We start from the raw sequence: 23,539 nt of genomic DNA on the forward strand, positions 1-23,539 counted from the left end.
GCGCCGTCTCAAAAACTTCTACAAATAAACATGCACCGAGTTGAAGATTGATATACGGTCCCCATTAGTGACACTGTTGTGACACTGTAATTGTTGTCCGTGACCGCGGAAACGCTGTGGTTTCAGCGGGCAGGCCTACCGACATGCCGGCACTTGCGGCTTGGTTGTTGACATACACGCGGTGCGGTTTAGAAGCTTTAGGGAGATTAAAACAAGTGCTTCAAAAAAATAAAGAACCTCAAAAGCCGATGCTGAAATTTGTTTATTTACAAGCCTTTTATTTACAATCAATTTCACAAAGTAACTTTCTGATGAAGGCAATGATGAGCACTGTAAATAGGAATAGAGCTACATGATATAGAGGAAAAGTACTGACAATTTACATATAAGAGGTGACCAGTGACCACTTTCCTGCTGTGATATTAGCAACACCAATATTTAGGTAACTTGTTTCCAAACCTAACGCTACAGTACGGCAGAAAGGTGATGGGATTGCGCCTTTGATGGTACAAGCATGGCATTTGACATACAGTCAGAGTATATAATGAGAAAGATATCTGGCAATGTATGAACTGGGCTTTATGGAACACATTTTCCTGGTTCTGAGGAAACGAAAGTCAACTACACTGGCTTGGTTTTGGCCCGTGGCCCAGATTCCCCGTCAATTAAGCTGATCTATCCAAAGCCTCCAGCTGGAAAAAACCCACGACCTCAATTGACCCGCGACAACCTGAATTCACAGAAGTGTCACTGACTTCTGAAGATCGAAGGTCCCGTAGTGTTAAGTGATCAGTTTCTTTGATGGGTTAGTGCAACAGAAGGGAACTGTTGTCGTCTCTGAAATGGAGTTGATTTAACTGCTACGGTGTACTCGCTGGTTTTCAGTTGACACAAAGGAAAGGAACAATGGTAGGGCCTATAGGCCTTGAGAAAAACAAAACAAGTGGGTAAGAGAGAGGGTGTTGACCAGGGAACAAATAGGGGGTGGGGGGTTGGTAACAGTGCCCAATTTATTTCAGGATTGCACAGTACATCTCCTCATCTGATGCATTCTCACATGTAGAACATTTTTAACAGTACAGCTTTTAGGGAAACCACCAACATAGGGCTGGATAGCTCGGTTGGTAGAGCATTGGTACGGTATGGGCTCCGTGTGCAAACAAGAGAGGGCGCTTTTTGAGAGCCCAGTTGGCGGGACATACCGCATGCGCATACTGGTTTGCACGCAAATAGCGTGAAACAGGCCCAACTAATTTCATTCCGAATGTGCACAATGCCATATAGCGTCTTCACATGTGCATCAGGTGTGCATCGGCAATGCATTTGAATGTCTGTCCCAGTGGTCTCCCCCCCAACTCTCCTATTTTTACCGTTGAGGGGGTATTTATGCACGGAGCCCACTCCACTTCAAATTCGCTCCAGTGAATTTCTTTGTTCAAATTGTGATTTGTACCATATTACGGTGGTTTTGTGAGACCACTTCTTGTTTAAATGATTCAAATGGCGTATTACTTTGATCACTGAAAAATTTCTTCTGTAGCCTTTGTAAAAAAAACTGTTCATGTCAGAAAAAAAACTTCATGTCAGAACTGGCATAGAGATACAAGAGGATCATCCAAAATAGTAACTGCCATCAGCATCATGTACGTTAGACAAGGCTACCAGAAAATGTCCAGGAGTTTGAATGAAAACCAATGGACATTCTAGAAAAAGGTTTTAATATTCCAGAAAAACCATGATGAATTTTCAGTATGTCACTCTTGTAGATGCTTTCAAAGAAGCAGCTATGTACTAACTGTTGTTGGTAATTCTCCTGACATCAGATGTGTTTAAAACACAGCGGATCTCAAATTGGAAAGAGATGAGTTGGGTCAACAAGTCTATGGTATTCTCTGCACCACTTGAATGCTGTAGTACATATATTAGGCCATTCAACATTATTTTCAGTCATTATTTGAGCACAATGTGCACAGAAGCAGCCCCATTGTGCAATGGGCACAATCACTATTGTCATTTTGTGCCAAGCGACAAAGCCTTCTGAAGATAGCAAAACTTTTTTTTCAAGGCAAACCAAGTTTGTGTTGGCTGCCTTGTCATGCAGATTTGGTTGCTCTTCTGTAGAAGGTTCTGTTCAATGTGGCCCAGTGTCTCTCGTCTATCTCACAGGTCTGCTGCCCTCTAGTGGCGAATTCAGGTCATCATTATGAAATTGGTCTTGCAGTGAACTGCGGGAAAAAACAATGAACCAGAAAGTATTGCTGCAATTATTAGTGACTTGAAAAACTTAATCTCCACCGAACACAGGGATTTAACAAATCTGACGGAACACTCTCATGAGTGATGTAGTCCAGGTCGATTCTGAGACCTCACACAAATGCTTTTGTATAAATAAAAAATCAGATCTGATTTGCATCAAACCTGTCAGCAAAGACTTTCAACACACAAATCAACTGTGTTGTTCTAATGATGAAGCCGGATTTAAAATTATCATTAAATTCAGGCGTTTCACAATGCAGTGCGCCACCAAGAGTTTGCCGTGGAGAGTCCATTTTTCAAGCTTACGGCTAATTGGAACGAGTATCAGTAGACAACTTGAGCTAATTTGTTAAGGATTGGGGCATAGCGTTCTGCCGCCTTACAAAAAACCCATATTGCTAAAAAGAAAAGAAAAGGGCAAACAGATACTTGAATCGTACGCTTACGAAACTACTGACCGGACAAACTAACAATTTCAAATAGCCAGCGCTGCGAATTTGTTGACCATCTCACACAATGCACTGGGAGAAATGAACTCTCCGTGGCAAACTCTTGGTGGCGCACTGCATTGTGAAATGCCCGAATTGGGGCAATGGATCCCTAAAAAGGACTCGAAAGGTCTTGAGGTCTCATTGAGATTTCAGCTCTAAAAAAACAAGCTTTTACCCGACAAAAAGTTGACCAAAATATCAGTATTCTTTCATGTGATTATGAAGTTATTGAAAAATCGGGGCACCTGATCACTGACCACTCTGGCCCTGGTCAAGGCGTTCATCAATAGTGTCCTGGATGATCAATGACCGACCACTAACATGAACACAAGCCGCATGCTATGCATTCTATGAAGCACGAACAGCGACCTCACGCGGCTAGGCTAAATATGCAAATCAGTTGGTGCCACCCCAACGCCTTGGACCAACGGTTGGCATTGGCTTATGTTTTTCTACAATTTGTCACTGGATTTCCAGGGATGACCTCACATGCGAATACAGATGAGATTAATTCAGTATTTGGTCATTAACGTTCATATTTTTACGTAGATAGAGAGCTGGATATTGTAGCTACATTCTTCAACAAGTTTGGAGTCGCAGGCCAAATTTAACAGGATATAAATCCAGCGACAAAATAGAGACAAAAATAAGCCAATGCAACCGTTGTTCCAAGATGTTCAGTCAGAACCATCTGATTTGCATATTGTAGCCTAGATGCGTGAGGTCATTGTTCACACTCCTTACAGTGCATAGCGCATGGCTAGTGTTCATGGTAGTGGCCAGTCAATGATCATCAAAGACACTATAGACGAACGCAATGACCAAGGCTAATTACACCCACGCGGCCCCTTCAATGGTGAAACCATTGTCCACGCTATTGTACAGAGCAACTGCCACATCACAGATTATCTGAACAATAGCTAACACAATGTTTTTGCATGGATTGGTCTACAGAATACTTACTTAAAGGGAATATACATCATTTGCTTTTGCTGTAATTTTCAGAAATGGATGGAATTGGGGGGTTGGAAATATATAGCAAATATAGTTACACTGACTTTTTTGAGGTTTTGGGTTCGAAAATGCTATAAAAACCAAGAAAAACAATCATTTTCCTGTAGTCTGGTTCCCTGACTTCATATCAGAAGAAACAGAGCAGTTTACATACATTGGGGAATTGTAAGGTCAGGGAACCAGTATAGCTGGCTTGTACCCGTTCATAGGTGTGTAATCGATTGCAAACAAGTGCGATGGTCAATTGGGGCCAATATTTGAGAGAAAAAAACAGTTTTCTTCCAACGCTGGTCGGCCGACCAGCGTTGGAAATTGATACAAAAATACCACTTTTCTTGAAAATGACAGTATACCAGGTGTCATGATTTTACAGGATGCTTTACACTGTCATTCACTAACAGTCCAGCAAGGTATTTCAAAATGATTTGGTAGTTTTATTTTTTGATGCTTGCAAATGTTGTATTTTCCCTTTAATTCATTTCGTATCTGAAATTTGCATAATTAATTGAATATGCGAGATCTTGACGACATCACCGACTCTCACATTCTTACCAATGAAATTGGAGACTGGATCTTTGCCGTCCTCATTACGTAATGTCCCCGTGATGTCCTGGTTCTCAATGATTGGCAGGAAGAGCTGGACAAACTCAGAGGTGTAGGGCGGGGCAATCATGTCCAGCACCTGGGTCAAAGGTCGGAGAGCAGACAATTTGTTCAGTGTATGTCAGAACATGTAGAGTGTGTGTGTATGTACAAGGCTACTTGAGTTCTCCATGGTGGAGAATAAAATTGGTTTCAATAACATTGAGACATAATTACGTCAAGCTTTGTTTACGTGTGCGCTTTCCCATGGGAGCCAGGTGGGGACGAGAGCGCCATGCCCTCATAAGAAAGCGCACATGTAAACAAAGCAAGACGTCATTATGTCTCAGGTCTAATGAATTGAATTAAAAGGTTCAAAGAGTGTAAAAGAATGTCAAGGTCATAAAATGTTGGTCTTCGAAAATCGAGCTGTCAGAATGCTAGTCGTCATCCTCGTCACATGTTTCTTTTCGAAATGTAAACAAACTTGTTTGCACTGGGACTAACATGTTCATAATTCTGAAATTAAAATATAGCATGGGACCTGACATCTCACAGTAAAATGTCACTTGTGCATTTGTCTGTGGTGACAGACTTAAATTGACAATTTGGCAAATTTGATGGCTTCAGTCACCGTTACAAATACGTATAGACAAGGCAGACGATTGTTCCTGCATCAAATTTAAAAAAGGCCAACTATAAATGGTTATTTTGTTTGACAAGAAACCAACTTGAAATAGCCAAGTAAGTGACTTGGGGAGTGGGAAGGAAGGGGGGAGTTTCACTAGGCCTTCTCACCTCTGTCACGAAATGTCTGATGAGAGACATGTCGGTGTCTGAATCGTCTACACACTTGGCGATGTACTGAACAACAAGCACAACAAAGCCTTTGCTGAGAAGATGCACCATGCGATCTAAAATGGTCTTCTTCAGCTCCATCTGCATCATGATGACATCAATGAGCAAGTTAGTAGTAAGAACCCTTCTAAAAATTCAAATCTTCAGATGTTGTTTCTGCTTTTTTCACAACTGCTTTTAAGAAGCTTTGTCCTGACAATGTTCTTAACTCAAATCTCTTTTGGGGTGAACAACGTTTGAAGGTTTACAAATTTGTTTTAAAAGTTTTTTGTAATGTAACTTTCTTTTAATACTGCTACACTTCCTGCCAGGTTTTAAATTTTCAAAAATGTCAAGGAAACTCACATAGATTAAAACTGCAGCCTACAGCCCAAGAACACAGAACCACACCTGATCGATCATGACTGGCAAATTTTCAAATCAAGTGATGCACAAAACAGACAAGCTGTCCGGGGAGAGGGGGGGGGAGCACAAAACCTGCTTTTCACCTTGGTGATTTATTGGGGAACTACTTGTAGACACTGCTTAACGGTATTCAGTTGCACTAGAATCTACTCCTCCCACTAAATATTGCGACATCCCATGCTGAACCCAAGCAAGTCACTGCTTCATAAATAAATCTTAAGCTTTTTTCCACTCATAATAAGAAATTATGAAATACGTTTGACAAAAAATGCACCTATTCAATTTCCCTTTGTGTATTATATGACAAGAGCAATCATTATACAGAAGGCTAATGGAGCAAAATCTTACATCTTGACAATGAGTCTGTGTTCTTTAGATGTTTTTTGCATAAATTGAATGCCATGTTACTGTTTCCAGATTCAGCCTGGTTTTGCTATAGGGAACCTCACTTTTTTTTGTAAAACAATCATAAACTAGAGTTTCGCGTTTGTTTAGTTACAAACGCAGAGTGGTCGGGCGGACAGCCTTTTCATTATACACTGCCCAGTTAAGTTAAGAATATATGTTTATGTAGAAAAAAGGATCAGGACATTAAAACCCTTCAAGTACAATCAATGTTTCAAAAAGGTATCTTTAACGGTGTAATAAATTTCAGTAAACATTCTATGTGCACAAAAAGTTATTTTTGGTTTAATGACGTAATCAGTCAAAAATGGTGAATGAATACTGATAAAGTTCGGAGAGGATAATTTCTCATTGTAAAGTTAAAATAACGTATGAAAATATGGGAAATATAATTGTTTGTATTAATAACACCTAACTTCCGGTTTGATGACGTATTGATAACACCTAACTTCCGGTTTGATGACATCACAGCATTAGAGATCCAAAGGTGAACATTGTAATGGATATCATTATGTGGACTTCGGAAATATGACAGGGATCAAATGATAGAATTAAATTAAAACTATGATCTTTTTCAAATTCTCCTTAAGGCAACTTCCGGTCTGATGACGTCATGAATTTGAAACCTTGCCAAGTTATCTGTGGTTAATCAGAGAATGTCAAGGGGCGATTTGATAAAATTTGGACGGATGGTTTTACATTTAAAGAAGGGAAACTCTATTTTATGTGCCGATAGGGGGCGCCCTTTCGGATTATGACGTCATCACACTGCTTTTTGCATCTTGCATTCCTCACTAAACACTTTCATAATATATATGTCTGTAGTAAAATGCTTCCGCTTTTGAGTTATATTCAGTTTTTATTGCACTTCCGGTAACACCGGAAGTAAAGGTCAAGCAGTTTTGCGTCCGGGAACACGAAATGTTTCTCACGGTATAGTCTACAACCTCACGAAAAAACGAACACAATACTCTATTTAGTTCACAAGATATAAAGCAAACTATTTTGTCAAAATTTGCCCTGAAATTGCTTGTAATTTGATACCTGATGACGTCATGATGACGTAACAAAATTTATAACATCTTCGTAACACGGTATAAGTTCACACAAGGTTTTGTGATCATACCGTGAACCGTTTGGAAGAAATGTTGCCTTGTTTTGATGTCAGGCTAACGTCTTCATTTGGAATTCACCTAACTTTGACCTTCCGGTAGACCCGGAAGTAAAGGTCAAGCGAGTTCACGTACACGACAAAAACTGTTAAGCGTTTAATGGTCTATCTGATTGCAGAATACAAACATCATTGAATATTTAGTTCAAGAGTTATAGGTGAAAGTAATTGGTCACTTTTTCAGATAAAATCACTTGTAATTTGACACCTGATGACGTAATCATGACGTCAGAGTAATATGCACCACTAGGGATGAGGGTCGATATATATTGAAAGTTACAAGTTCATACCATATACCGTTTAAGAGAAAACCCGCGGAGAAGTATTGTCCGGAAAAAAAAAGAAAGAAAGAAAGAAAGAAAGAAAGAAAGATTAATCGTAACAGATCCAAAGAGTGGTCGGGTTGTGCCCGACCACTCAAAAAAAAATCAGCCAAAAAAAGGTTTTGAGTGTCACAAATCACAGTGACTATGCGACAGTGACGAATACCAACTTTCCTCACCTTTTAAATTGTATAAGTTTTCCTAACACGAGACCACTCACCTGCACAAGGACATCCAGTTGTGGGTACGGATCTTCAAATAATCTGATAAGAAGTTCCAGGACTTTGCCGTGAATAAGTGGGTGGCAGTTAACAACCTTGGGGAGACAGAAAACAAAGGACATTCTGAGTGAGTGTCTTGATGCCAAGGACTGTTGTAGGGTTGTTGATATGGAAATACCCACAAAATTTGCCTGAATTGGGTGAACGATCTGCGTCAGTACCCTCCCAATGGTGACAAAGAGGGAAATTTGAAAGACACTTGAACGGTTCGTCCTGCACACTTGGCCACTCATGAGAAGGCCACATAGTGCACTTATTTTTCCTGCATGGAACAAGTGTTATTTTTTAATACATGTAGTTGCATAAAATTGTTTGATTCCATTTTTTTACCTGCTGTCTTCCTTTTTAATTGATTTAAAAATTGAACCAAAAAATCTACCCTCCTTCAAATAAGGTATAATTACTTCACAACAGACAGATCTTTACTCCAGTGAATCTTTTTGTTCAACTATAAAACTAAGTGTAATGCACCTAGTGGTTTATTTAAAAAAAAGTCCCACAAAAATACTGTTATTCATTTTTACTTTATCAAAATGTATAGTCCCTATCACAAACTTTTAAATGTGTAAATGAAATTAATAAATAAACTCTTTAAAATACAATTAAATATGAAAGACGAGTATTGATTTTGTTTTGTACACGCATGAGAGATTTCAAATAATAAAGAAACTTTTCTGACTGGATTACGAGGGTCCTACCTCATCCAGTACAATGAGATGCAGAGGGGTGTGGTCAGTGATCCGCTGAAAGTAGGCGGGGTCTAGAACCGTTTTGTCGACCCAGTACAGCACACCCAGGGCTACAACAGGGTACCTAGCAGACAGACAGGAGAGGAAATCCAGACACCCAAGCATTATACACAGGCCTAAATTGAGGCTCCCACTCAACAATGGACCGATCCAGTAAGCACCGCCCCATGGTGTTCTGACCAATCACAGCCGTGATTTATGTCCGACGTGCGTGCACAAAAGTCCGACATGTCCGACATGCGTGCACGTGCGTATGATGCGCGCGGCAGGAAAATGCAGTGTGGCATTGGAGAGGAGCACATGTTAATTTGCCCAGTGCGCAGTGGGCGGGGCTTACTGGATCGGTCCATTAGGAAGGATCATATGTGGTCACTTTCATTCTTAGTCATCTTAGTTTCCATATCGTCGTTAAGCTTTTGCAGACTGCGCAGACATGGCACGGAACTGGGTTCAACTTTGCGAAACGGCTGCAAGATAGTTTTGCCTGGGTTGTCGGCGACCTTTGCGGATGAAATGTTTCCACATGTCTGCGCTGCAGTGTGGGTCTTTTTTGCATTGCTCTCTGCAATATAACCTTGATATGGAAAATAGGCTGTAATAAGCCAGTTAAGTATTCCAACTGACTTTTTTTTTTACACAGTTTCAGGGGCGAGATTGTTAATAAATGAAAAATTCAAGGAATAATCAGCAGAGGGTTTGAGGATCACCAAGGGCCCCAGAACATCGTGGGGTACATGGTATATATTTGTATAAATTTGCCAAAAGGCACCCCTAAAATACCAATTTCTTAATACCTTTATAGATAAAAACACGTTCACAGTAAAACCTCAGCATTTCCAGAATTCAAAAGGAATCTTTAAAATTCCTCAAATTTGGAAAAATCCTGACAAAAAATCCTGACTAATCTCACAGGTTTTTTTTTTGGACATTTTTAAAGTTTTACATGAAATTGTTGAAGTGGATGCTATAAGTGATATCAGAGCAACAGCACCCTCAAGTGCCAGGAAAAAGTATTGGCAATTTAAACAGTGCCAACTAATGCACTTTTAAAGCAACATTTTTCATGCAGTCACATATCACAGATACAGTCACAGTTATACACAAAACAAATTTTGTTTTTAGATTCATTTAAAGATATAGTCCATCATTTGTAATTTGTGCATTTTGTTCGTTTAAAGCAAAAAAAGTGTTCAAAATCTAATGAAGGATACTGAACAACTAACCTGATGAAGTTTCAGCTCAGCTTCAGCTGTATATTCTGAGAAAAACAACATTCTAGGATCTCAATTTCAAATCAAAAGTTGCTGAATCATGTTTTGAATTGTTTTGAATTGCAGCTATACGCGATGTCGCGCACTGATCCGACGAATTATAGCAACCGCGCACGCCTGTGGGTCGTGCCAATGCTTGCGCGCGCTGCGCCGAATAACAAAAGGAACTACTAATTTAAATTTTCCTACGGTGCGTCTTAAGACGCACCGTTGGAAAGGCCTTCTTTCGTTGATTACTTCAAAATGATAGCTTGCCAGAAAGATTAATTTCACAGGGAGTTTAGTCCACTTACTATCTTTCAACCAAGTATGTTTTTCAACAATAATAAGCCAGTTACTTTTTCGGATGGCTGCAAATGATGGACTATAGCTTTAAGTTCCCATTGGACCTGTGCACAAGTACCCTCATATGATGACAGACGGCGAGACATAAGACAGACTCTGCCACTCTGCCCAGTGGTATCCCAGAGATGCTAGGAGTTTACGCACATTCAAACAAAAATTATTTGTGAAAAATCTGCACCATATTCACATGTGTGCACGCAGTATGATGTTCACTAGTCGCTCTTGTATAAAGAAGCACACACAGGGCCATGTGTTATTTTAGCACTAAGTCCATAATGTGAGCCTAACCTAAGCAAACATTTCAGTCATTCAAAGTTTGAGACCAGCCCAGTGGCCGAGAGCCTGTTGTACCTTATACACTGATAGAAGGCAGTCAGCTCAGCGGTCAGCTCGGAACCCACTTTCTGATCACAGCTGCAGATGTTGTACACCTTATCTATGGCTTGACACGTAGGCTTCAGTTCATCCTTGTTCAACGTAATTCGTTTCTCCTGGCAAAAAAAACAAATCAAGAGAAATCTGGTACACAATCAAATAAACACCTTCTTCCTTCTGAAATCTTAACTGATTTAAAGGAAAGATACAACATTTGCAAACATCAAAAAACGAAATGATCCAATTATCACAAAATACCGTACTGGATTGTTAGGGAATGACAGTCTAAAGCATCCTGTAACATTGTGGCTCCTGGTGTGCTGACATTTTCAAGAAAATTTGTATATTTCCAACGCTGGTTGGCCGACCAGCGCTGGAGAAAACTGGCTGTTTTCAAAAACTACTCCATATTTCTTATATTTAGTTATTCCACATTTTCTTTGCAGTTGATTACACACCTGTGAACGAGTACAAGCCAGCTTAATTGATACTCTGACCATACAATTCCCCAAAGTCTATGAATTGCTCCCTTAGGTGGGGTCAGGGAACCAGACTACAAGAATATAATTGGTTTTCTTGGTTTTTCCAGCATCTACAAGCCAAAAAAGTGAAGCAAGTCAGTTTAACAATATTTGCTAAAACAAATAAATCCTCCAAATGCACTTATATCTGAAAATTGCAGCAAAAGCCATGTTGTACATTCCCTTTAAAAAGCAACATTTGCAAAACAATGTAAATGTTCAAGAAGACAAGAGATCCTGCAATAGGCGATCCTGCAGTGCTGAGGATGTTTACGACGAAAGCGTGGATCGATCTGCGATTTATTTTCTGTAAACACGTCGCCCACGGACATATTTACTTTTCTAAACCGAGCATCTTTGTAATTTTGGACACAAGGAATACGTACACGAAATTTCAGCTTCCTCTATCAGGTAAAAATATGAAGAAAAAAAAAATTGTTGTAATTTGTTTCACTACGGCAGCAGAAGTTCATACCCTGGATGTCAGTCGTAATGCAATGGAGACATCGTCCAGCACAGCCTGGGCCCGCTAGGGTGGTATATAACAACGCGTATTTAAGAGACAGGGTACCACGCATAAGCTGAAATAAGGCCACTGAACATGAACACGAAAAGTCTGGAAATATTGCCGAAAGAAAAGTCACAAAATTGGAGCATTTTAAATGTTTATTTCATTAAAAAGGTATTTATTAATGGGAATAACAGTGTGACGAGCCAGTCTTCGATCGATGATAATGACCAGCTGCAGGGGCCAATTTCATAGAGCTGCTTAAGCACAAAATTTGCTTAAGCACAAAAACGTCTTGCTTAATAAAATCAGGTTACTGGCCAAAACTCCATGCGATTGTTATGCTAAGTAAACAACAGCTAAATACCAGTCACAAGCAATGTACATCACATGGAGTTTTGGCCGGTAACCTAATTTTACTAAGCAATATTTTTTCGTGCTTAAGCAAATTTTTGGCTTAAGCAGCTCTATGACATTGGGCCCTGCAGGTTGGAAGATGGCCGCTGTTAATGGACCGAGCCGAAAGCCGGTCATTATCACGCAGTGAAGACTGGGCCCTCACATTGTTCCCTAGTTGCAATGCAATAATTTTTCTATCCTCGTCAATTTTTTTTTGCTTACCAGCTCAATGAAATGGTAACCTGAGGGTATTTGCAAAACTAAAAATGCAGTGACTTGATTCAACAACCCCGCCGTTATTTATTTACCTTTTTGAACGTCTCGTGCACACTAGCTGCATAGGCCAGTAGGTAGGTGTACTTGTTTCTGTGTTCAGGATTGACGTTGGCTCCCGGTTTGAACAACGTCTGCTTGAAGAGCTCCATGAGCTGAGGGATTCGGATCAGTTCAACCGGCGGTGGGTCAGGGCCCATGTACAGCTTGAACAGCTACATGGCAAAAAACGTGAATAGTTTAACAATACTTGACTGCTGTGATGTGGAACATGATGTTTTTCAAGCCGAGGGATGCACGTTACTCAAGATAAAATGGACAGTGCCGTGATTCCTAAAGGGTGTAAAAAAGGTGTCACGCATAACAACTGTCAACAGAGATTCAATATTGGGTTTCGCCCTTTACCAACATATTTTGTAAACGCTATATACTCAGTATTACCCCGAGTGATTGTGAGAAAAAAATCACTCGGGTGGAACTCGAACCCATGACTTCCTTCTTACTAGCGCAGACGTCTTACCACTCGACCATCAAGCTTGCCGGGGTCAGCTGGCTGGTTCGAATCTGGTATAGCAGTGGGTGCTTCAATGAAACTATTCATAAGATGGAATTTGCGTCGAGGTGATGTATATTCGATTTTGTGTTTTGCCATTCACCGATTTTATAAATCTCGTACACTCTGAGTTGCCCCTGAGTGATAGAGAAAAAATCACGCGGATGGGACTCGAACCCACAACCTCCTGCTTACTAGCGCAGACTACTCACCACCGAGTTTGCTCTCTTACAGACTCATAGAATGCACCTCACACATCTGATACTCTGTGCAATATGCTACACCAAGCACTTTACCATGTGTGATGCAAATGATGTCTAAGCTTGTGCTTGACTGGCATAATGATATCACATTCTTTTTAAGCTTGATATATGACCATTCTAGACCAGTGCAATCACAGTCCCTACCAAAGTGCCTTTACGGGTAACTTCGGAACCAGAGATCTGTCGCCGTGATGATTGGGTTACCAAGCAACCACACAGCAAACACAAAAGCAATGTGTTTCCCACTCAACGAGACCTACATACCGGTGGTGTTCCAAAAATGCCTCTATAGCCAATTTTAACACATAACATCCCAAGCTCTCTGTCAGAACTTGTCCGCAATTGGATTCAAAGTAAAGTTAAGCATTCCTTGGATACATACTAATAGAGTACCGAAGTGAATACGTCACGCGCACAATTATGTGTGTAAAAGACATTCGCGCGTGATTCAGCTTGTGAACCAACACGCGCGCGTACTCCATTCATTTGCACTACACTTCCCAGTTCTAAATGACATAATAAAAAGTTGACTTCGGTACTCTATTAGTAATAAAAAGTTGTGTTTCCCTTTCAGTAGGGGTTTTTGGGTATTAAAAAGGAAACATGGAATCAGGTACCCGAACTTTTTCAGTCTGAAATTTTGTTTTAATTCCATTGGTAATTCAGTAGGTCTTTTTTTTTACACGTAGTACATAAATTATGCCGCATGACTTACCACAGTTATGTCGGCTGTGTTGAGTGCTTCCCTACAGATCATAGACAGCAATGCTTGGCAGGCCTTGGGGTAGGCAGCGGCACTGCTCAACGCAAGGCTTATCTGGGTCACTCCCTCACCCCTGACAAGAGACAAAAAACACAAAGCACCACACTTAACATAGACTCTTCCTGAAGCTATCCGGTTCATTAGTGACTTTGTCATTCACGCGCACGCACAACTGATTACAAGCAGAACTTGCGGTTCCATTCGTGCTGTGCTACACCGTGTGAAGTACGCATGGTTAAGTTGAGATGGCGTCACACTAACGAACCAGATTGGCTCCGTGTACAACTACCCCCTCAACGGTTACAAAGAGAGAGCTAGAAAGTTACAGCATGCCTTTAGGTCCCTTAAAAAGCATGAGCAAGCCGCTGTGAAGGTTGAGGTCGCCATCAACAAGATGAATCAAATCCAGTCTTTGGAGTTTGGCAGCGCTACCCAAGCATACCTCACACATGAGCATCTGCTTGAATACAGCACGCTGAGGTTTGCTAGCAATTTTTTGGGTAGCGCCGCCAAATTTCCCAAGACTGGATTTAATTCATCTTGATGATGGTGACCTCTACTGTTGCAGTGGCTTCATCACGCTTCTCAGGGACAAGCTACATTACGACCAGTTTATACTCAGTGCAAAAGCGAACGCGAACATAAATTTGTGACGTCAGGGCAAGTTTTTGCACTGCGATCTCGCAAAAGTTGAACACATTTCAACTCTGGCATATTTCGCAGAGAATGCTTTGTGACGTCAAATTGACATCAAATTCGCATCATATTCACATGAAGTATGAACCGGCCTTTAGGGGGATAAAATTTCCAATCTCAGATCAAAACTAGTTAAGTCAAGGACATATTAAAAGTGAGCTCTGCCATTTTTGCAAGTTTTTTTAGTAATTCAAGTAAAGTATGAACACAAGTAATAAGTAAGGTAAAAAGCCTGAAACTGGAGGACCTTTAGCCCTGTGCATAGGACCTGTGACTTACTTGTTCTTGCCTGCATTCTGTACCTCCTGGTACAACCTTCGGATGATAGATCCTCCGTCTTTATCCTTGGCTAGGAGATGCATCAGCATCTGGGCATACAGGTAAGTATGCTCACCGTGGCACACCATCTTCTGTAGAGAGACCAATAGTTGTGCAATATTTCAGTTATGACACATTTCACAGAAGTATTACAGTGATCAAGTCTGCAACTTGCACAACAAATTATAAAATGATGCAATCATTTTAAGTGGTGTAAGTTATGGCGTGGCGACTAAAAATGGACTTTTTAACTGACTAATTTCTGATCCTTTTTAAAGACTACTCGTGATCATTGCTCAATATCAATGTAGATGCCAGAAACTCACAGCTTTGTTTTTGAAGTAACTCAATTGCTATTTTACTGGAGAACGAAGTTTCGAGTTGCGACATAATCCCTTTGCAAGTCGGAAACTATTTTCAAACTGGCAGAGGGAGGTGATTCAATTACTGTTTTGTGACCGAACAGACATCATACACAAACATCGTAAAAGCTGTTATTATCCTCGTCCATGATGTTCAAATTATTTTAAAATGTTACCCAGCTGTGCCAATTTTCGTGAAATCAATCGTAACTTTATTGCACAGCTGCATAACAAATTTGTTGTGTCAATCCTACAAATGGCATAAGTTTTCCACTGTGTCGTGAAATTTGCTGCAGAACTGAAGTGCACAGTTGTATTTGACCATTACGTCTGAGGACCAGACATTGTGCTTCCTTTTGTTCCTATAATATAACACTCTCCCATAAAGCGCAAAGACCTACATTCGAGGACCATTTTCACAAAAAGGTGTGCGACTGTCCTCGGGATGTATGTAATACAAGAGTGCTCTGGCTCACATGTGTATAGTGTAAAGTACGCACAAATAATTTATTTTGAATGCATGCAAAGCTATGACACTCAGGATCTTTGTCAGCTTTGAGGGGGTACTTGTGAGCGGAGTCCACAAGTCTGAGCAGCATTCAGGCTGATTTATAAACATGATCCAATGTCTGATGCCATGGATTGATGATCCAGGGACTGATGCAATGTAATCCATAAACATAGGAGAGGTGTTCTGGCAAAATGATACGGAAGTGGGCACAGGCCGTAGCGGTGGAGAGAAAAACTGAATAGGGGCGAATTGTTTCAATCTTCAGATTTATTGATATTTGTAATCCTTGATATGTCTATTACATATGTTTTGAAGAAAGGGTATAAAATTATTTTCACGAATACAAAACTCAAAACTTTAAAGGTCTTTTTATCAGTATTATACTTTCTGCAAACTTTAAACAGCCATAACTTGTCAACGGAATGTCCAATTGAAGTGCAACAAACAGAATTGTAGGGAGAATGTTATTCTCTTTCCTAATACTTGCAAACCCTCATTTCGACCTCAGCCCAGTTCTGTCTCATTTGCCAGACCACCTCACATATATTACCATGAAATGTTTTTATTACGAATTCTGCAGTGCATACAAACTTAAAGCAAAAATTAGAACATCGACTGGAATTATTTAAAACTAGACAAGTTGTTTTCCGAGAACTACAGAAATGTGCCTGACTTTCAATGACTCACACTAAACTCCGGCAGATGTTTGATGACTGCATCTTCACCGCCTTCCAGTAATTTATTGATTGTGGTTTGAAGCACTTTGGTGAAGACTTCAATCTCATGGCAAGCTGTGGACACATTACCGATCTCTCCCTGGTACCCGGCATCCGAGATCAACTGTGAATTGTACGTCATGGTGGAAATAGTAAAACTGGTTGACAAATGGGTGGTATTTTATCATCTAAAGGGGGGGGGGGGCATGTGACATCCTCCATTATTCGTTTTTGTCAGTAAAATCCAGACTTATATTCGAGTCACCAAACATATAGTTCGAGTCCAAGTCACCTATCTCGAGTCTGAGTCTGAGTCATGCAGCAAGAGTCCGAGTCACAAAAGTCAAGTCCAAGTCCGAGTCACGAGTCACTATTAAGTACTACATAAACCTCGCAGTGTATATTTTTCCATTTTTTTTAAAACAATTTTTAACAATTTAATGAACTGGAAATACAGGTATAACACTTCAAAAAAAAACACCATGGGATAAGCCATTAAGGTATATTGTTTTCAAAATATTGTTGAAAAAAGTAAGTGATTTGTATTTTGTAGTACTTTTGGTCGAGTCCCGAGTCACTCAGGTCGAGTCTGAGTGCAAGTCCACAGGGTCGAGTCCGAGTCCGAATCATTTGTCATCGTGACTTGAGTCCAAGTCCGAGTCACGGGAAATGGGACTCGAGTCAAACAAAGGACCAGAAAAATATTCCTGACTAACTTCCGGCACGGAATGGTTTGTTGGCAGATGTGTTTTCACACCCTCCAAGTCACATTGGCCTGGCGACGCCCATGAGTATGAGGGCTAGACGTACATGTAGTTCTTCCTCGATAGGGTGGTGCAAAAAGAAGGAAACCCACTTTTGACAGGAATTGTTACCTACTTACTTAACGTATTTGAACAGTGTTTTTTTACAATGTAGTGAAGTATAGCTCTTCACCATACGTGGTGAAAAAAATCTTTTATAGAATTGCAAGTATGGTGTATTTATTATGCTAATTTGAATACAAGTCACCAAAATCACTGTTGTCCACGTGTAAGTCTAGTGTAGTGTTTTTGTCTTCAAATCAAGCTACGGAGCTCAGTCAAGCAGATGGAATAAAGCCGTCCGAGGATAAACAGGTTTGGCATGTGACATTTTTAAACTACCATATCTTAGAGACAAAATATGCATTTGCAATGACTTTTTCGTCACTTATGTTTAAAGATCAATATTTTAATACCATTAAATTGAATTTCTGAAATATGCTAAACAAGTAGGTGAAAATAGCCGTCAAAAGTGGGTTTCCTTCTTTTTGCACCACCCTGTATACTTAGAACATCATGAATGTGGATTGGGACCCACAGCCAAGTATAACCCAACACTCCAAGGTCGTTCAAAATCCATCAAATTCAGTCAAAATCCGTCAAGAGGACCGAGGAAGGTAGTGCCGAGTTACTGTCAATAAGGGGCATAATATCCCCTGAAAAGAAACCAATGTTTCCTGCACAGTGGAGGATAATGGATGATTTTTCAGGATGGTTCCTATAACCTCCATGAAAACCCACCTTGATGGTAAAGTTCAACATGAGGCAATCTGGGTGAGCCTCGGCTAGTTTGTAGAAGAGGGACCGCCACGTCCGATGCTGGATCATAATCTCAAGCCAAGCTGGGGTCTGTGGGGGGAAAAAAACCCAAATGTTTCAAAAATATGTATTTACAGAATAGTTTTATACGAAAAAGGTGTTATGCATACAAATTGCTGACTTTCTTTTAGTCCTGCCCAGTGTTCTATGAACTGAGTTGAGTATATGCGCATGTGTGGTCTAGCGGTAGAGCACAGGCCTCACGATCGTGGGATTGTGGGTTTGAGTCCCGCCGTGGCCATGCATGTTGTGCCCTTGAGTAAGGCGCTTTACCTCAATTACTCCTCTCAAACCAGGTGTTAAAAGGGGACCAGCATTATTCAATGTTCGGAAGGTAACAGACTCGCTGTGGAGGAAGTGTGGCGATCCCCCCACAGCAGCAGCATTACATTTAGTCTGGCACAATTGCTTCAAAAGAGAGATGGGCACTCTGTTCCTGTGAACACAGGTTCGTCCCTTTTACTTTTTTCTTTTACTTTTACTGAGTTATAATTGATGTGGAGAAAGTCAGGTAACAATGTAATCATAAATATTTTCAGTTCTCCAGATACCCACCAAACCAAGTCTAGCAGTCAAAATGCTTGTCTAGACTGTTTTCTTTACCAACCACACTGGCAGTTTTGTGATTTGTCTTGAGCAGTTATCACTGTGGTGAAGTAGGATTTATCTAACATTTCAAGCCCCACTTTTGACAAACAAAGAAGGGTTCTTTTCTGGGCAGTTTATTTTTTAAAAGATCAGTCAGAACTTGTGATTTTTACCCCTCCTTCTTCACTGAAGATGGAGTCAGCCTTCTTGGGGTCAAAGTGCTTGATGATGAGAGCCTTGAGATGGTCCTCGACCATCTGCTGCACCTCAGTGGGATTCACACCTGGAAATAAGAATGAGTGGATAATGAATAAGGAACAAATGAACACAACCCTCCTGCTATCTGAACAGTCACAGATAGTAACAAATTCAATCGTCTTCCCCTGCCATGCCTTTTACACAGGCTAGTCACCAACAGACAGATCATATTTACAGCAAGTACTGTTACTAGTCAAATTCAGTCAACAGACAAAAGCAGGCAACTGGTAGGTTTATCAATCACATACAGTCAAAGCATGGTTGTTCCAAGTTACATTAAAAAATACAGAATTTAGGACTTGTAAGTGTCTCCCAAAATTTTGTTTAGGCGACACAAAACCTATTAAGCTGGTGAACAAAAATTTATATCATGGTCCAATATTGGGCTTTCCTATTGGGCTTCAGCTTTGGGAGCCTTATTTAGTCCCATAACTTGAGGGGCTCTGAATGACTACAGTTCTATGTTCTTTCTTGGAAACATTCAATCCTACAGACGAAACAGGGCACGCAATCACTGTAAACTCACAAGGCCCTCTTCAATGGAGAAACATAGCAGCTACCTCGTGACGGATTATCTGAACACGTCCATTTGGTTTTGACACACAGCTTAGAAAAAGTGATGACTACTGTGAAAGAATAATGATTCTTTTTCTTCTAGCACTGCCCGTCTAGTGTCTAGACTTATTTACCCGTGAAGATGAGCCACTCTGCGAACAGATTGACAGTCTGTGCAACGGCTGTGTAGTTTTCTGACAGCAGCAGGACGACTTGTTCTGGTGTGCCCCCAGCCTGAAAGTACCTGAAGTAATGAACCCACAAACAAATTTGTCAGATAGGTATACATCCACACATACACACAACCATCCCTGTAAACACCAGCAATCGTGGACCCCTATTGTCGCTAATTCTCATTCCTTCGTTTGTACTCTAACTTTTTAGCAGCAGTGCTCATTGGTTTTGAATACGATTTACAGTCGTGTTCTATCGGTCAATCTTGGACGTATTATTTGTGCCCTAACCTTTTTGTCCTAGGTCCACGATTGCTGGTGTTTACATACTCTAGCACGTTTGTTTATGGTGTAAATCAAGGATTTTTATTGTTCCTCTTTCCTTTTGGTTTGTTCTTTTTGCAACAACTCTGATTGGTTTAGTACACGTTTTCTAACCGAGGAGTCCTCAATTTGGTTCCCGTCCTCAATTCATCGATGACGTTGCACGTGTGTGTCCTCGATTTACACCACAAACAAACGCAATATCAAACTCTCCTAGTGTCTGAAAACGAGTCATAAACAGTCAGATTAAAAATGTGTTTAAGCACTGTGACAAGTCCCCTGGCTTCACTTTGTCGGGAAAAAGAAAACCTCCGGAACAGAGATCTCAAACCTTGCTGGTCAAGCACTGAGGATCTTATATTTGTTTTATGAACATAAGAGAATTTTGTTGGCTGAAGAATGATTCCAGTTGGTAAGATGTTGTTTTGCCATGCTTTTCTGCTCTTGAGGTCCCAGTCTAGATGAACAGGTGCATATGTGAAATGCTAAATATTTGTAGTTTGTAAACCTGTAGAATAGACCCCCTGCAAAGATAGAGCGCCCTCACTGAGGGCAGGGCCCAATTTCACGGCGCTGCTTAACAGTTAGCAGAAAAGTTGTGTTTAGCATAGCAGAAAAATGTGCTAACCTTAAGCACTATTTCACGGCGTGGACGTGTTAACGGTCGCGCGCGCTTGGAGATTTCTATTGTTACGTCACTACGTTAAGCAAATTTTGTTCCTCTGAAGTAAGCGTGCCTTTTGCTGTGCTTATGCTTACGGTCTCCATGAAATAGACGGAGGCTCTGTTAGCATAAAATCGTGTGCTTACCAGCGCCGTGAAATTGGGCCCTGGTCTTTGTCCCTCTGCTACACACATGAGAGCATACTTTGTACTTCCGTTGACATTGAATTTAAATAACAAAATCTGTCATTCGTGAGAGTGCTGTGTGCAAGGGGTCAATGAAGATGTCCATGACAAGTACTTGTCTATTGTCTAAGAATGAAAAAAAAAATATCATTTTAGAACAACAAAACAGTCTCTTGTTATCTGACAGTGATGTAGACTTATATATGTGGCTCAAATACTTGCACGCCGATGATAGCAACATATGTGGAAAAATGTTTTAAGGAAATTGAAATGTTGTTTTCTCACTTGATATTCACTATGAAAGATGCTTAACTACTTAATAACAGGGACAAATTGAATTTTGACCCCGTAGATGTCTAATTATCCTGCAATTTTCAGGCCAAATTTGCAGAGAGTTTGTCCAAAAATTAACGCAGTATTTTTCTCAAGGTCATGGGTCATGTATCTTTGACCTTTTGACTTTCCTTGGTTATTAACTTATCTTATCGGTAGTGAATATCAAGTGAAAAAAACAGTCCCGGTTTTGATTTCCTCAAAACAACTTTCCACACATGTTGCTATCACTGGTGTGTGGCTCCAAATTCATCAGTCCGAATTTGAGCCACACTTATGGGGCTAGCAGTGATGCAGGACCACCACCGCTACTCAGACCTTCTTGGCCTACCTCTTAAGATCTTTGAAGACACCAGACTCCATGATGTAATCAATGCTGGCGAATGCTTTGAGGCATTCCCTCTGTATGGCCTCATCATCTTTGCTCTCATCATCCTTGTAAGGATCGGCAATCTCCTCCTGTTCCTCATCTTCGTCAGGATCCACCTCCTGTCCATCAAATGATGTGGGCAAAGAGTCAATCTGATAATAATTTTTTGAAAATGGTTAATTTTGCGTCTGAAGAAGATCTTGTTCAGATTGATACATCAGGCCGCGGCCGCCTTAATTTTTTTTCAGTATCATTTCGGTTTGCGGTAAAATCCATGTGGTAATATTAACAAGTGTCGCTCAGTGGATGCTTAGTTCTGATAAGAACAGTCCTGCTTAGTTCTAAAAGAACTTGTCTTTGGTCTCAACGTTTCGACTAGCCTGCTCTAGTCATCATCAGGAGACTAAAAAAATTTTTTTTTTTATTTTTATAAATTTCAGGCAATCCAGTCAAAAAGCAGTTTGCAGCAGTTTTATTTGTTTTCAATTTTTTGAAAAGTTGAACAAAGGAATTGATTGGAGCAGGCTTGAACCTCCAACGTCCGGATTACTGTTTAAGTGCTCTTCCAACTGAGCTATCCAGCCCAATGTTTGTGGATCCTCAATTTGTCAATGTCTTTGTTCAAGGGGTGCTAGTCAGAAGCCATAAACCAGTTTATACCATGCAGCCAGAGATCACGCCCAAAGTCACGATGCAGACCTGGGCAAAAGCAAACGGGGATCACTCGGATAAGATACAGTTTTTTTTATGGCAGTGGATATTTTGCCGGAGACGGCAAACCTTTAGTAAACGTTAGTTTGCCGGATATGCACTGAACATGCGCAGTTACTGTTTTTTTGTACTTGAACATTTTCCAGTGACAAATTTTAGTCTGGCTCCATGCCAATATTATCGTTGTAACCTCGTATTCACAAGATGGGATTCAGACCATTTTATAATTTCGGACTTTATTTCCCTTTAAAAAAAAAATCCTCCAGAGCCACAAATCTGAAAAAGAAAATGTAATACTCTGCAATAAAATGTTTGAGACATGTTAAAATAATAAAAGAAGAATATTTTTATTTATTTGGGGATGGGAAAAAAAAACTTAAAAATGTGGCGGGGATCGGGATCGAACCCGAGTCATCCCGCTCACTAGAGCTTTTGCTTAACCACTACACCAAACGTGCTACACAACTTTTGGTGGGAATTTAATACATCTTATAATTCAACCCTATCATAAAGAGTACAGCGCCCTCTGTTGATATGGATTGCCGCCGGCAAACCTTTAGTAAACGTTACGTTGCCGTCATTACCTCCGGCAAAATATCCACTATCTGTTTTTATTACAAATTTCATACTGTGGGACAAATGACGTTCAGGTTGAAAATTTTGAACACGTCTAACTTCGAAGGGTTTTATTTCACATTTACGCGTGGCGTTGTTATTGACGCCACATTCACAGGTCTAGGATTGAATCCAGCTGCATCGTCAGTGACACTACAGTTCATACCACCACCACCAGACCACCACACAATTTTTCTATTTTATTTAATTTAATAGCCTAATTTTCTTTACTTTTATTTTAATTTTATGTTTTTAACCAAATCGTTCTTTTTAATATTTAAGGCCTAAGTTGCTTTCATTTTTATTTTTGTAATCAGTCATGTCAGTCGCATTGGGGGATTTTTTAGGAGAAAAGGACAGAGAACCATTCGGTTGATAGTCTGGCCCCAACAGCCAAAGATCCTCATGTTGAATACTAGTAGTAGTAGTTGCTCAGGGAACCAGACGGTTGACTGACCGCCGTATTGCTGCGTTCTGAAATTCATCGATTTTATTTAAGTGTTGGTTCAAAACTCACCGGGTGTTCAAATTCCCAGTCGAAATCCTCTGTATCCATATTTTGACCTGCGTGTGGGTAGGCCTACCAGTATTAACTCAAGCTTGCTTGGTTGCTAGCGCTGTATTCGTGCATTTTGTGCAGAGCTTTTTCCACAAAAGCTAGCACAAGGGCGCAGCCATCTTTTTTAACAATAGCCAATAGAAACGGGTCTTTCATGGGTAGACTGTATTGAA

General features: G+C 40.4%; 1 protein-coding gene across 3 annotated transcripts; it reads right to left on the bottom strand.

Moving 5' to 3' along the window:
• Positions 1–982: 982 nt before the first annotated feature.
• On the bottom strand, positions 983–23,459 carry LOC119723079 (negative elongation factor D-like). 3 transcript variants are annotated; one of them, XM_038193579.1, is made up of 15 exons: positions 23,325–23,459; positions 21,443–21,600; positions 19,567–19,676; positions 18,793–18,902; positions 17,954–18,061; positions 16,381–16,533; positions 14,782–14,912; positions 13,759–13,879; positions 12,263–12,442; positions 10,503–10,642; positions 8,485–8,599; positions 7,726–7,821; positions 5,142–5,282; positions 4,314–4,443; positions 983–2,225 (listed from the first exon to the last, which is right to left on the bottom strand). In XM_038193579.1, the coding sequence occupies exons 1-15, from the start codon at positions 23,361–23,363 to the stop codon at positions 2,191–2,193; spliced, it is 1,767 nt and encodes a 588-aa protein (XP_038049507.1). In that variant the 5' UTR covers positions 23,364–23,459; the 3' UTR covers positions 983–2,190. The 3 variants fall into 3 exon arrangements, with proteins under 3 accessions (XP_038049507.1, XP_038049506.1, XP_038049508.1); XM_038193578.1 differs by having other exon boundaries at positions 21,443–21,633; positions 23,325–23,398; XM_038193580.1 differs by lacking the exon at positions 5,142–5,282 and having other exon boundaries at positions 21,443–21,633; positions 23,325–23,398.
• Positions 23,460–23,539: the final 80 nt, after the last annotated feature.

This window comes from Patiria miniata, unplaced genomic scaffold, assembly GCF_015706575.1.
Source record: "Patiria miniata isolate m_02_andy unplaced genomic scaffold, ASM1570657v1 HiC_scaffold_16, whole genome shotgun sequence".
NCBI classification, from domain to species: Eukaryota; Metazoa; Echinodermata; class Asteroidea; order Valvatida; family Asterinidae; genus Patiria; species Patiria miniata.